At 58.8% G+C, this 14,015-nt stretch overlaps 2 protein-coding genes across 3 annotated transcripts; both read right to left on the reverse strand.

Moving 5' to 3' along the window:
* Nucleotides 1–2,069: 2,069 nt before the first annotated feature.
* LOC116997593 (serine/threonine-protein kinase pim-1-like) lies at nt 2,070–4,248 on the reverse strand. Its single transcript, XM_033062541.1, has 3 exons — nt 3,334–4,248; nt 2,881–3,057; nt 2,070–2,661 (listed from the first exon to the last, which is right to left on the reverse strand). Exons 1-3 carry the CDS (start codon nt 4,067–4,069, stop codon nt 2,558–2,560), a joined length of 1,017 nt encoding a protein of 338 aa, XP_032918432.1. The 5' UTR covers nt 4,070–4,248; the 3' UTR covers nt 2,070–2,557.
* A 3,484-nt stretch (nt 4,249–7,732) lies between these two features.
* Nucleotides 7,733–9,787, reverse strand: LOC116997592 (serine/threonine-protein kinase pim-1-like). 2 transcript variants are annotated; one of them, XM_033062540.1, is made up of 3 exons: nt 9,029–9,787; nt 8,576–8,752; nt 7,733–8,356 (listed from the first exon to the last, which is right to left on the reverse strand). In XM_033062540.1, exons 1-3 carry the CDS (start codon nt 9,762–9,764, stop codon nt 8,253–8,255), a joined length of 1,017 nt encoding a protein of 338 aa, XP_032918431.1. In that variant the 5' UTR covers nt 9,765–9,787; the 3' UTR covers nt 7,733–8,252. The 2 variants fall into 2 exon arrangements, with proteins under 2 accessions (XP_032918431.1, XP_032918430.1); XM_033062539.1 differs by having other exon boundaries at nt 8,576–9,787.
* Between the last annotated feature and the right edge of the window lie 4,228 nt (nt 9,788–14,015).

Genomic DNA, 14,015 nt, shown 5'->3' on the forward strand with positions numbered 1-14,015 from the left:
GGAGTTGGGGGAGGACATGGGAAAGACAGCTGACCCCCAGCTGACCCAAGGAATATGCCAGGCCATGTGGCATCATGCTCAGCACATAAAGCTGGAGGAAGAACGAAGTGGAGGATGTCAGGAGTGATAGTACTTGTCATTCCAAGGCACCATTACATATGATGGAGCCCTGCTATACTGGAGATGGCTGAACATCTGCCTGCAGGTGGCAAGTGAGGAGTAGATCCCTTGTTTTGCTTTGTTTCTGTGCAGTTTTTCCTTTACCTATTAAACTGTGTTTCTCCCAACCCATGAGTTTTCTCCCTTTCCTGATTCCCTCCCCATCCCACTGTAGGGAAGAGAGCAAGCAGTTGTGTGGGCCTGAGTTGCCAGCTGGGGTTAAACTATGACAGTTCTTTTCAGTGCCTGACACGGAGCTCAAAGGGTTTGAGTTGAGAGCAGCTTTGGCGGGAATGTTCTGGATTGGATTTATAGCTGTTGGTGCTGTTGGGTCATCAATGCCCTGTGCTTCCCATGAGTCTCGTAGAGGTTTCAGTTTGATTTTGCGGCTGGCTGTGGTGCTACTCCTCACTGTGCGATGTGCCTGGGGACACTGGGATGGCAGCCCTGGTGACACACGTGGGCTGGCAATTGGCCATGACATAGCTGCTGTTTCTGTGCTGCAAGAGCTCCACTCTGTGCCTGAGCAGATCCTCCAGAGACAAAGGGAGTTGAAGTTTCTCTGTCTCTGGGGAGCTCTCCTGAGCTGGCTGTCAAAGGGCAGTTCTGGAGAGTCTTTTCTTAGCAGCACCCAAGCCTCTGCAGTGCCTCTGCTCTAAAGATATCAGGATTTGCCAAGGAGCGCTCACGGTGCCCCCACTGCTCTGCTTTTGACTGCCAGAAGGTTTCTTTCTTCCCAAGAGCTGGCACGTGTTGCGTTTGCGTGGGAATGCTGTGCATCAAACATAGGGGTTGCTTTGCTTTCTGCTGAGCAGGGCTTGCTCTCTTCAAGGGCCTTGCAGTGTCCCTTGGTACAGTGCAATGTTTTCCACTGGGAAGGTGGTGCCTCGGAGAGCCTGCCTGCAACAGGAGCTGGACAGTGTTCAAGGAATCAAGTCGGTGTTTATTCAAAGGCCTTCAAAGGATACACCTTGGGCAGCACAAGAGCCTGGCCGTGGCTCTAGCCAAGATGGACGCAAGATGGACGACCCATCACAGGTTTTCACACTTTTGAAGTTTAGGTCCATTGCCATTCTCGGGGTTAATTGTCCAAACACAGCTTCAGCTTATGAAGTTGCCTCCTCCCAGATTGCTTTCTTCCCTTCGCTGCTGTTTACACTTTTGGGCCAGAAGCTGCAAGGGTGTCCTTGATTCTCAGGCTGGAAAAGGACTGCTTTGTCTAACAAAACTGTGAAGAGAGCTTTAGAGTTCAACAAGAAGGCACAACAGAACTTAAAAATTAGGAAATCTAAAACTGAAGACATCAGAGGGAGGGATGAGTGTTGAAGACGGAGGTAGGAATGGCCGGCTCGTGTGCCCTCAGGAGGTGATGTTTCCAAAGTGACCAGCACTGATGGAGCCCAGCACCTTCCAGCACATTTTCCCCAGGGACCTTGCAGCCTGAAGCCTTCTCTCCTCAGTGGCCCGAGCTGAGGTTTTGCTGGCCCTTTTCCTCTTGTCAGAGGTGTGAACCTCGATGGATTTGTTGTCGCTGTGGCCGGGACGGCTGCCAATCCCCACTTGGCTCAGGGCACGTGGGGCTCAGGCAGTGGCCTGGCTCTGGTGGGGCTTGAGCTGGTGAGTCCTGGGCTGGATGGGGGAGCTCCCCCCTGAACTGTGAGGAGGCTCCCAGGGGAGGAAGGAGGGTAAGGCATGAACTGTGAGGCCTGTTCTGCATTTGCCTGCTGCCCATTGCAAAGAGAGAAAGAAAGAAAGAGAGAAAGAAAGAAAGAAAGAAAGAAAGAAAGAAAGAAAGAAAGAAAGAAAGAAAGAAAGAAAGAAAGAAGAAAGAAAGAAAGAAAGAAAGAAAGAAAGAAAGAAAGAAAGGAAGAGAAAGAAAGGAAGAGAAAGAAAGAGAAAGAATGAAAGAAAGAAAGAAAGAAAGAAAGAAAGAAAGAAAGAGAAAGTCATTAGAGCTCAACATGAAGTGCCCTTTTGATGCTTCTGGTTCTTCTCCCAGCTTTGCTAGCAGAGCCACTGCCTCTGCCCCTGGCATCTGCTGGCCCTGGCAATGCAGCCAGAGCCCTCTCTGGTTTCACTTCAGGAGACAGGGAGTGGGCACATCAGCTTGAAAGGACAGCGGTTGTTTCACTGTTGCATTTCTTGGCTTGCTCAAGCCCCTGCTACCCCTCCGGCCTGTGCTGGAAGACACAGAGTTCCCATACTGAAGGAAAGGCATGGAAAGCTTGAAGAAGGCTGAAGGGAGCACTTGGACTATTCCTTTTCCCAGAAGGTTTCTTTAGCTGAAGCTGCTGACAAGGACCAGACTTGACAGCCCAGAATGGGTTTGTGCATGTTTTATTTTTTGGGTCCTGCGTGGGACGTGGTAACTGGGTGCTGCAGAGGTTCCGGCAAGGCATCAGAAACGCCCGCCCCGCACCCAAGGGTGGCACAAGATGTCCTCCAGCTCCGGCCTGTCCGCGGGGTGCTTGGCCAAACACCAGCGGATCAGATCTTCACACGCTGGGGAGAGAAGGCAGAAAGCGCCGGTCAGTGGCAGAAGGCTCCTGCCCAGCAGCCCCTGGAGCCCGTGGGACCCGACCCAGTCTGCCCCGGGAGAGCGGGACAGCGGCACAGCGGGACACGGCCGCCTCCTTCAGCCACGCGTGCCGCACTGAGCCAAGCTAGGCTGCACGCTGCCGTCACCTGCCAAAGCCTGCCTTCTTGAGGCTGGATACCAACCTGGAGAGACCTGGTGCCCAAAGAAGAGCTGCCCCGACACGATGTCATGGTCCTTGCAGAAGGGGAGGTTCCCGCAGACCATGACGTACAGCAGCACGCCCAGGGACCAGATGGTTGCTGAATGGCCGTAGTAGCAGCCACAGGCGATCCACTCGGGTGGGCTGTACACGTGTGTTCCTAGGGGAGACAGGCGGTGCTGTCCAGGCGCAGCCGCTGCCTTGCAGAGCCTGGTGCCAGCCTCCTGGCTGAGGCAGGGGCCGCGCCGGCAGCCTCGACTTCCCCCGCCGGCCACCCCCACGTCCCCAAGACAACTGACCAAAGCCGGCTCTGGGCACGGCATCTGCCCTGTGCCAAATGCACGGCAGCCGGCTGAAGGCCGCGCCCCGCAGCGCAGGAGGGAATGGGGCCGTGCAGTGCCTGGCACTGGGAGCAGGGCCCGGGCTCTGGGCTCACCGGCAAATTGTGTGTAGGGCCGCTCCTGGAGGAAGGTGCCGCAACCGAAGTCGATGAGCTTCAGGTCGCCACTCTCCGGGTTCACGAGGAGGTTCTGGGGCTTGATGTCACGGTGCAGGACGCCGCAGGCGGTGCAGTGCCGCACGGCCTCCAGCACCTGGCGGAAAAGCCAGCGCGCCATCTCCTCGCTCAGGACCTCGTGCTCCAGCAGGAGCTGCAGGAGATCCCGCGATGCCTCCGGACGCTCCATGACCAGAAGGAAGCTGTCAGGCAGCTCAAACCAGTCGAGGAGCTGGATGATGTAGTGGCAACCAGAGCCCACCTTCTCCATCAGCACGACCTCCATGGGCACACGGGTGCCGTCGGGCTGTGAGGAGAAGACAATGCCTCCAGCAGGCCTGATGCTGCCCTGTGGCTGCGCTGCCCCCTCCCTGCCTGGCATGGCCCAGTGCCCGCCCCCGGGCAGCCTCCCTGCTGCTTGGGCTTCCTGCTTGGGAGGTGTCCCCTGCCTGGCCCCACCACTGGTCTCTGGCACCGCCAGGCCCACCATGCCCAGTCTGGCACACTGAGCCCACGCCCGCTCCCCCCGCCATCCCCCGCCTGCCACTGCCCAGGCCCCGGCCTTATCCCTGCCCGCCCCGGCCCTCTCTGTCCCGCTGGCCCCGCTCACGTACCAGCTCGTCCCACTGCAGGACGCTCTCCCGGGCCACGCGTTTGATGGCCACCTGCAAGCCATGGAGAGAGGGGGGTTGAGCTCAAGCCCGGACCCTCCCCGCCCCTGCCACCCCTGCCACGCCCGGCCGTCGCGGCCACTCACCGGGCTCCCATCGGAGAGGCGCGTGCCCGAGAAAACGGTGCCGAAGCCGCCGCTGCCCAGCTGCGGGCCCAGCTGGTACAGCTCCTGCAGCTGCTTCTTTTGCCCTGCAGGCCAAGAGCCAGCCATCAGCCTTGCGTCCAGGGCCCCCCTCCCAAGTGCCCGCCAGTCTGGCGGGCCGAGCCGCCGCGGGCCGCCTTGCTCTCACCTGATTCCTGCTGCGTGCCGGGCAGTGGCCGCTCCCTGTTAGTCGTCGGGCTGGCCAGCGGCACAGCTGGGGCAGGGCAGGGCCCAGAGGTGGCTGCAGGAGCCGCTGAGCAGCGGAGCAGGACGGCACCGTCGCTGTCCCCGGCCTCGTGGTCTGCCCTCTGCTGCTGAGGACGGCCGGGGCTACAGCCCGAGGCTTCACCCAGGGGGATCCCAGGAGCAGCTGTAAAGCAGACAGGGGCTTTTGAAGCAGCCGGAGACCAGGCTGCTCTCAGGGGCCCTGGCCTGGTCTGGGGATGCCCCTCAAGAGCCCTGGGGGAGCCTCAGCCAGCTCCTGGGCAGATCTCACCTGCTATTAGAGAGCCCTTTGTGGTGGTCGAGGGCTCTCTTGGGGCAGCTTCCTGCAGATGGAGGAGACCCCTTGGTGTCTCGAGGGACATCTCCACCTCCAGGCTTGGGCTGTTGCCAGCTGCCACACCCAGCACAGCGTCCTGGCAGCTGTGGGCCGGCAACTGCCGGCTCCAGGACGCTTGCTGCTCCACCAGCTGCTCCTTACAAGGCTCCCCTGCCTCGGGCTGGGCTCCCATTTGGACTTCTGGGCCTTCCCTGGTCACATCAACGGTCAGGGCTGCGCCCGTGAGTCCAAGGGAGCTGGGAGACCTGTCCCCGGGCTCTGTCCCTTCCGCAGGCTGACAGGTCTCCCTGAGCCTCTGCAGGGGATGGCGGCTGTCAGAGAGAGCAGAGGCTGGTGGCGGGATGGAGGGTCTCTGACAGCCTGAGGCCCCTGCATGGATGGCGGGTCTCCGCTGCTGTGCCATCCTTGCAAGGGCTGAGGCTCTCGCAGCAGAGGCGAGAGGCCTCTCACAGGGATGGCGGCCTCCTGGGGAGCCGGATGAGCCACAGCGGCCCAGGTGGCCTCGCTTCACCAGCTCCGCCAGTTCCCTCCACAAGGCCTGCCACATCCCTGAATAAAGCGGCGCACGTGCCCCATTGCGATCCCTGAGCAGCAGCATCAGATCCTGCAGCTCCTGGGCCACGGCCACCAAGGGGCCGCAGCTGCAGGGGCTGCCCAGGGGGCTCGCAGGAGCACGTGGCCGCTTGCGAGGCTTGGCCCGAGGCCTGGAGGAGCCGGGAGCCACCGGGGCTCCTGCCTTCCTCCGGGAGCCTCTGGGCCAGACCATGGGGCGCTTCTTGCGCTTTGTTGTCCGTGTCTGCTGCCTCCGTGGTTGCCAGCGGCCTAGGGCCCAGCAGACAGCCACGGTGGCCAGCAGCAGGACAAGCGCAATCATTGGGACGACACCGTCACTCATGGCTCCGGCACGTCCCATCTCGACTGCACTGGCAGCTGTGGCTGCTGGCCCGGGTTTTACAGCGGCAGCGCGGTGATGTCACAGTGCTGCGGCCAGGACATCACAGCCCCGGCTCATTCCAGCGTTCAGCCCCTTTGTGCCGTCACAGCCCCGCCCCGCCTCAGGGATCAGCGGAACCGGCTCATGGCTGAAGATGCACGTGGCCAGAGAAAGCCTGGAAGCAAGGAGCCTGGAAATAAGACTGGGAGCTCAGCCCGTGTCCTTTAGGATACTGCTGGGAATCCATAAAGCAGCCTGTTCTCAGGATTCTCAAGGACAAGAAAGGATAACAGTGACTAAACACCTGCTGGAGACGTGATGTTTTTCATAAAAGCACGTTTTCAAGAGGTGTTGCCTTCCTCAGACCAATCAGATCATGTCTATCCTGGCTCCGTGAACCATTGTATAAAAAGTGTAGTGTTTCTTTCAATAAAGGGCTTTTTCCCTCTCCATTACACGAAGGAACTTATTGTCGCATTCCTCACGCCGTTCGCGTGGCCCCAAAATGCGACAAGGCCGTTGGCAATGAATCGTTCCCTGGAGCAAGTGGCATATCAGGAGGAGCGCTGCTGCCAGCAGTGCCGAGCCCAGGGCTCCCAGGACGCTGCAGCGTTCCCAGCTGGAAACACCCCAGCACTCTGTGCCTGAGCAGATCCTCCAGAGACAAAGGGAGTTGAAGTTTCTCTGTCTCTGGGGAGCTCTCCTGAGCTGGCTGTCGAGGGCAGGCAGAGAATTTTGCTAGCGGCTCACTGACCTCTGCAGTGCCTCTGCTCTAAATACATCAGGCTTTGCTAGGGAGCGCTCACGGTGCCCCCACTGCTCTGGTTTTCTCTGCCAGAAGGTTTCTTTCTTCCCAAGAGCTGGCACGTGTTGCGTTTGCGTGGGAATGCTGTGCATCAAACATAGGGGTTGCTTTGCTCTCTGCTGAGCAGGGCTTGCTCTCTTCAAGGGCCTTGCAGTGTCCCTTGGTACAGTGCAATGTTTTCCACTGGGAAGGTGGTGCCTCGCAGAGCCTGCCTGCAACAGGAGCTGGACAGTGTGCAAGGAATCAAGTCGGTGTTTATTCAAAGGCCTTCAAAGGATACACCTTGGGCAGCACAAGAGCCTGGCCGTGGCTCTAGCCAAGATGGACGCAAGATGGACGACCCATCACAGGTTTTCACACTTTTGAAGTTTAGGTCCATTGCCATTCTCGGGGTTAATTGTCCAAACACAGCTTCAGCTTATGAAGTTGCCTCCTCCCAGATTGCTTTCTTCCCTTCGCCGCTGTTTACACTTTTGGGCCAGAAGCTGCAAGGGTGTCCTTGATTCTCAGGCTGGAAAAGGACTGCTTTGTCTAACAAAACTGTGAAGAGAGCTTTAGAGTTCAACAAGAAGGCACAACAGAACTTAAAAATTAGGAAATCTAAAACTGAAGACATCAGAGGGAGGGATGAGTGTTGAAGACGGAGGTAGGAATGGCCGGCTCGTGTGCCCTCAGGAGGTGATGTTTCCAAAGTGACCAGCACTGATGGAGCCCAGCACCTTCCAGCACATTTTCCCCAGGGACCTTGCAGCCTGAAGCCTTCTCTCCTCGTGGCCCGAGCTGAGGTTTTGCTGGCCCTTTTCCTCTTGTCAGAGGTGTGAACCTCGATGGATTTGTTGTCGCTGTGGCCGGGACGGCTGCCAATCCCCACTTGGCTCAGGGCACGTGGGGCTCAGGCAGTGGCCTGGCTGTGGTGGGGCTTGAGCTGGTGAGTCCTGGGCTGGATGGGGGAGCTCCCCCCTGAACTGTGAGGAGGCTCCCAGGGGAGGAAGGAGGGTAAGGCATGAACTGTGAGGCCTGTTCTGCATTTGCCTGCTGCCCATTGCAAAGAGAGAAAGAAAGAAAGAAAGAAAGAAAGAAAGAAAGAAAGAAAGAAAGAAAGAAAGAAAGAAAGAAAGAAAGAAAGAAAGAAAGAAAGAAAGAAAGAAAGAAAGAAAGAAAGAAAGAAAGAAAGAAAGAAAGAAAGAAAGAAAGAAAGAAAGAAAGAAAGAAAGAAAGAAAGAAAGAAAGAAAGAAAGAAAGAAAGAAAGAAAGAAAGAAAGAAAGAAAGAAAGAAAGAAAGAAAGAGAAAGTCATTAGAGCTCAACATGAAGTGCCCTTTTGATGCTTCTGGTTCTTCTCCCAGCTTTGCTAGCAGAGCCACTGCCTCTGCCCCTGGCATCTGCTGGCCCTGGCAATGCAGCCAGAGCCCTCTCTGGTTTCACTTCAGGAGACAGGGAGTGGGCACATCAGCTTGAAAGGACAGCGGTTGTTTCACTGTTGCATTTCTTGGCTTGCTCAAGCCCCTGCTACCCCTCCGGCCTGTGCTGGAAGACACAGAGTTCCCATACTGAAGGAAAGGCATGGAAAGCTTGAAGAAGGCTGAAGGGAGCACTTGGACTATTCCTTTTCCCAGAAGGTTTCTTTAGCTGAAGCTGCTGACAAGGACCAGACTTGACAGCCCAGAATGGGTTTGTGCATGTTTTATTTTTTGGGTCCTGCGTGGGACATGGTAACTGGGTGCTGCAGAGGTTCCGGCAAGGCATCAGAAACGCCCGCCCCGCACCCAAGGGTGGCACAAGATGTCCTCCAGCTCCGGCCTGTCCGCGGGGTGCTTGGCCAAACACCAGCGGATCAGATCTTCACACGCTGGGGAGAGAAGGCAGAAAGCGCCGGTCAGTGGCAGAAGGCTCCTGCCCAGCAGCCCCTGGAGCCCGTGGGACCCGACCCAGTCTGCCCCGGGAGAGCGGGACAGCGGCACAGCGGGACACGGCCGCCTCCTTCAGCCACGCGTGCCGCACTGAGCCAAGCTAGGCTGCACGCTGCCGTCACCTGCCAAAGCCTGCCTTCTTGAGGCTGGATACCAACCTGGAGAGACCTGGTGCCCAAAGAAGAGCTGCCCCGACACGATGTCATGGTCCTTGCAGAAGGGGAGGTTCCCGCAGACCATGACGTACAGCAGCACACCCAGGGACCAGATGGTTGCTGAATGGCCGTAGTAGCAGCCACAGGCGATCCACTCGGGTGGGCTGTACACGTGTGTTCCTAGGGGAGACAGGCGGTGCTGTCCAGGCGCAGCCGCTGCCTTGCAGAGCCTGGCGCCAGCCTCCTGGCTGAGGCAGGGGCCGCGCCGGCAGCCTCGACTTCCCCCGCCGGCCACCCCCACCTCCCCCAGACAACTGACCAAAGCCGGCTCTGGGCACGGCATCTGCCCTGTGCCAAATGCACGGCAGCCGGCTGAAGGCCGCGCCCCGCAGCGCAGGAGGGAATGGGGCCGTGCAGTGCCTGGCACTGGGAGCAGGGCCCGGGCTCTGGGCTCACCGGCAAATTGTGTGTAGGGCCGCTCCTGGAGGAAGGTGCCGCAACCGAAGTCGATGAGCTTCAGGTCACCACTCTCCGGGTTCACGAGGAGGTTCTGGGGCTTGATGTCACGGTGCAGGACGCCGCAGGCGGTGCAGTGCCGCACGGCCTCCAGCACCTGGCGGAAAAGCCAGCGCGCCATCTCCTCGCTCAGGACCTCGTGCTCCAGCAGGAGCTGCAGGAGATCCCGCGATGCCTCCGGACGCTCCATGACCAGAAGGAAGCTGTCAGGCAGCTCAAACCAGTCGAGGAGCTGGATGATGTAGTGGCAACCAGAGCCCACCTTCTCCATCAGCACGACCTCCATGGGCACACGGGTGCCGTCGGGCTGTGAGGAGAAGACAATGCCTCCAGCAGGCCTGATGCTGCCCTGTGGCTGCGCTGCCCCCTCCCTGCCTGGCATGGCCCAGTGCCCGCCCCCGGGCAGCCTCCCTGCTGCTTGGGCTTCCTGCTTGGGAGGTGTCCCCTGCCTGGCCCCACCACTGGTCTCTGGCACCGCCAGGCCCACCATGCCCAGTCTGGCACACTGAGCCCACGCCCGCTCCCCCCGCCATCCCCCGCCTGCCACTGCCCAGGCCCCGGCCTTATCCCTGCCCGCCCCGGCCCTCTCTGTCCCGCTGGCCCCGCTCACGCACCAGCTCGTCCCACTGCAGGACGCTCTCCCGGGCCACGCGTTTGATGGCCACCTGCAAGCCATGGAGAGAGGGGGGTTGAGCTCAAGCCCGGACCCTCCCTGCCACCCCTGCCACCCCTGCCATACCCGGCCGTCGCGGCCACTCACCGGGCTCCCATCGGAGAGGCGCGTGCCCGAGAAAACGGTGCCGAAGCCGCCGCTGCCCAGCTGCGGGCCCAGCTGGTACAGCTCCTGCAGCTGCTTCTTTTGCCCTTCAGCCAAGAGCCAGCCATCAGCCTTGCGTCCAGGGCCCCCCTCCCAAGTGCCCGCCAGTCAGGCGGGCCGAGCCGCCGCGGGCCGCCTTGCTCTCACCTGCTTCCTGCTGCGTGCCGGGCAGTGGCCGCTCCCTGTTAGTCGTCGGGCTGGCCAGCGGCACAGCTGGGGCAGGGCAGGGCCCAGAGATGGCTGCAGGAGCCGCTGAGCAGCGGAGCAGGACGGCACCGTCGCTGTCCCCGGCCTCGTGGTCTGCCCTCTGCTGCTGAGGACGGCCGGGGCTACAGCCCGAGGCTTCGCCCAGGGGGATCCCAGGAGCAGCTGTAAAGCAGACAGGGGCTTTTGAAGCAGCCGGAGACCAGGCTGCTCTCAGGGGCCCTGGCCTGGTCTGGGGATGCCCCTCAAGAGCCCTGGGGGAGCCTCAGCCAGCTCCTGGGCAGATCTCACCTGCTATTAGAGAGCCCTTTGTGGTGGTCGAGGGCTCTCTTGGGGCAGCTTCCTGCAGATGGAGGAGACCCCTTGGTGTCTCGAGGGTCATCTCCACCTCCAGGCTTGGGCTGTTGCCAGCTGCCACACCCAGCACAGCGTCCTGGCAGCTGTGGGCCGGCAACTGCCGGCTCCAGGACGCTTGCTGCTCCACCAGCTGCTCCTCACAAGGCTCCCCTGCCTCGGGCTGGGCTCCCATTTGGACTTCTGGGCCTTCCCTGGTCACATCAACGGTCAGGGCTGCGCCCGTGAGTCCAAGGGAGCTGGGAGACCTGTCCCCGGGCTCTGCCCCTTCCGCAGGCTGACAGGTCTCCCTGAGCCTCTGCAGGGGATGGCGGCTGTCAGAGAGAGCAGAGGCTGGTGGCGGGATGGAGGGTCTCTGACAGCCTGAGGCCCCTGCATGGATGGCGGGTCTCCGCTGCTGTGCCATCCTTGCAAGGGCTGAGGCTCTCGCAGCAGAGGCGAGAGGCCTCTCACAGGGATGGCGGCCTCCTGGGGAGCCGGATGAGCCACAGCGGCCCAGGTGGCCTCGCTTCACCAGCTCCGCCAGTTCCCTCCACAAGGCCTGCCACATCCCTGAATAAAGCGGCGCACGTGCCCCATTGCGATCCCTGAGCAGCAGCATCAGATCCTGCAGCTCCTGGGCCACGGCCACCAAGGGGCCGCAGCTGCAGGGGCTGCCCAGGGGGCTCGCAGGAGCACGTGGCCGCTTGCGAGGCTTGGCCCGAGGCCTGGAGGAGCCGGGAGCCACCGGGGCTCCTGCCTTCCTCCGGGAGCCTCTGGGCCAGACCATGGGGCGCTTCTTGCGCTTTGTTGTCCGTGTCTGCTGCCTCCGTGGTTGCCAGCGGCCTAGGGCCCAGCAGACAGCCACAGTGGCCAGCAGCAGGACAAGCGCAATCATTGGGACGACACCGTCACTCATGGCTCCGGCACGTCCCATCTCGACTGCACTGGCAGCTGTGGCTGCTGGCCCGGGTTTTACAGCGGCAGCGCGGTGATGTCACAGTGCTGCGGCCAGGACATCACAGCCCCGGCTCATTCCAGCGTTCAGCCCCTTTGTGCCGTCACAGCCCCGCCCTGCCTCAGGGACCAGCGGAACCGGCTCATGGCTGAAGATGCACGTGGCCAGAGAAAGCCTGGAAGCAAGGAGCCTGGAAATAAGACTGGGAGCTCAGCCCGTGTCCTTTAGGATACTGCTGGGAATCCATAAAGCAGCCTGTTCTCAGGATTCTCAAGGACAAGAAAGGATAACAGTGACTAAACACCTGCTGGAGACGTGATGTTTTTCATAAAAGCACGTTTTCAAGAGGTGTTGCCTTCCTCAGACCAATCAGATCATGTCTATCCTGGCTCCGTGAACCATTGTATAAAAAGTGTAGTGTTTCTTTCAATAAAGGGCTTTTTCCCTCTCCATTACACGAAGGAACTTATTGTCGCATTCCTCACGCCGTTCGCGTGGCCCCAAAACGCGACAAGGCCGTTGGCAATGAATCGTTCCCTGGAGCAAGTGGCATATCAGGAGGAGCGCTGCTGCCAGCAGTGCCGAGCCCAGGGCTCCCAGGACGCTGCAGCGTTCCCAGCTGGAAACACCCCAGCACTCTGTGCCTGAGCAGATCCTCCAGAGACAAAGGGAGTTGAAGTTTCTCTGTCTCTGGGGAGCTCTCCTGAGCTGGCTGTCGAGGGCAGGCAGAGAATTTTGCTAGCGGCTCACTGACCTCTGCAGTGCCTCTGCTCTAAATACATCAGGCTTTGCTAGGGAGCGCTCACGGTGCCCGCACTGCTCTGGTTTTCTCTGCCAGAAGGTTTCTTTCTTCCCAAGAGCTGGCACGTGTTGCGTTTGCGTGGGAATGCTGTGCATCAAACATAGGGGTTGCTTTGCTCTCTGCTGAGCAGGGCTTGCTCTCTTCAAGGGCCTTGCAGTATCCCTTGGTAGAGTGCAATGTTTTCCACTGGGAAGGTGGTGCCTCGCAGAGCCTGCCTGCAACAGGAGCTGGACAGTGTGCAAGGAATCAAGTCGGTGTTTATTCAAAGGCCTTCAAAGGATACACCTTGGGCAGCACAAGAGCCTGGCCGTGGCTCTAGCCAAGATGGACGCAAGATGGACGACCCATCACAGGTTTTCACACTTTTGAAGTTTAGGTCCATTGCCATTCTCGGGGTTAATTGTCCAAACACAGCTTCAGCTTATGAAGTTGCCTCCTCCCAGATTGCTTTCTTCCCTTCGCTGCTGTTTACACTTTTGGGCCAGAAGCTGCAAGGGTGTCCTTGATTCTCAGGCTGGAAAAGGACTGCTTTGTCTAACAAAACTGTGAAGAGAGCTTTAGAGTTCAACAAGAAGGCACAACAGAACTTAAAAATTAGGAAATCTAAAACTGAAGACATCAGAGGGAGGGATGAGTGTTGAAGACGGAGGTAGGAATGGCCGGCTCGTGTGCCCTCAGGAGGTGATGTTTCCAAAGTGACCAGCACTGATGGAGCCCAGCACCTTCCAGCACATTTTCCCCAGGGACCTTGCAGCCTGAAGCCTTCTCTCCTCGTGGCCCGAGCTGAGGTTTTGCTGGCCCTTTTCCTCTTGTCAGAGGTGTGAACCTCGATGGATTTGTTGTCGCTGTGGCCGGGACGGCTGCCAATCCCCACTTGGCTCAGGGCACGTGGGGCTCAGGCAGTGGCCTGGCTCTGGTGGGGCTTGAGCTGGTGAGTCCTGGGCTGGATGGGGGAGCTCCCCCCTGAACTGTGAGGAGGCTCCCAGGGGAGGAAGGAGGGTAAGGCATGAACTGTGAGGCCTGTTCTGCATTTGCCTGCTGCCCATTGCAAAGAGAGAAAGAAAGAAAGAAAGAAAGAAAGAAAGAAAGAAAGAAAGAAAGAAAGAAAGAAAGAAAGAAAGAAAGAAAGAAAGAAAGAAAGAAAGAAAGAAAGAAAGAAAAGAAAGAAAGAAAGAAGAAAGAAAGAAAGAAAGAAGAAAGAAAGAAAGAAAGAAAGAAAGAAAGAAAGAAAGAAAGAAAGAAAGAAAGAAAGAAAGAAAGAAAGAAAGAAAGAAAGAAAGAAGAAAGAAAGAAAGAAAGAGAAAGTCATTAGAGCTCAACATGAAGTGCCCTTTTGATGCTTCTGGTTCTTCTCCCAGCTTTGCTAGCAGAGCCACTGCCTCTGCCCCTGGCATCTGCTGGCCCTGGCAATGCAGCCAGAGCCCTCTCTGGTTTCACTTCAGGAGACAGGGAGTGGGCACATCAGCTTGAAAGGACAGCGGTTGTTTCACTGTTGCATTTCTTGGCTTGCTCAAGCCCCTGCTACCCCTCCGGCCTGTGCTGGAAGACACAGAGTTCCCATACTGAAGGAAAGGCATGGAAAGCTTGAAGAAGGCTGAAGGGAGCACTTGGACTATTCCTTTTCCCAGAAGGTTTCTTTAGCTGAAGCTGCTGACAAGGACCAGACTTGACAGCCCAGAATGGGTTTGTGCATGTTTTATTTTTTGGGTCCTGCGTGGGACGTGGTAACTGGGTGCTGCAGAGGTTCCGGCAAGGCATCAGAAACGCCCGCCCCGCACCCAAGGGTGGCACAAGATGTCCTCCAGCTCCGGCC

The sequence above is a fragment of the Catharus ustulatus genome, chromosome 6 (assembly GCF_009819885.2).
Source record: "Catharus ustulatus isolate bCatUst1 chromosome 6, bCatUst1.pri.v2, whole genome shotgun sequence".
Classification (NCBI taxonomy): domain Eukaryota; kingdom Metazoa; phylum Chordata; class Aves; order Passeriformes; family Turdidae; genus Catharus; species Catharus ustulatus.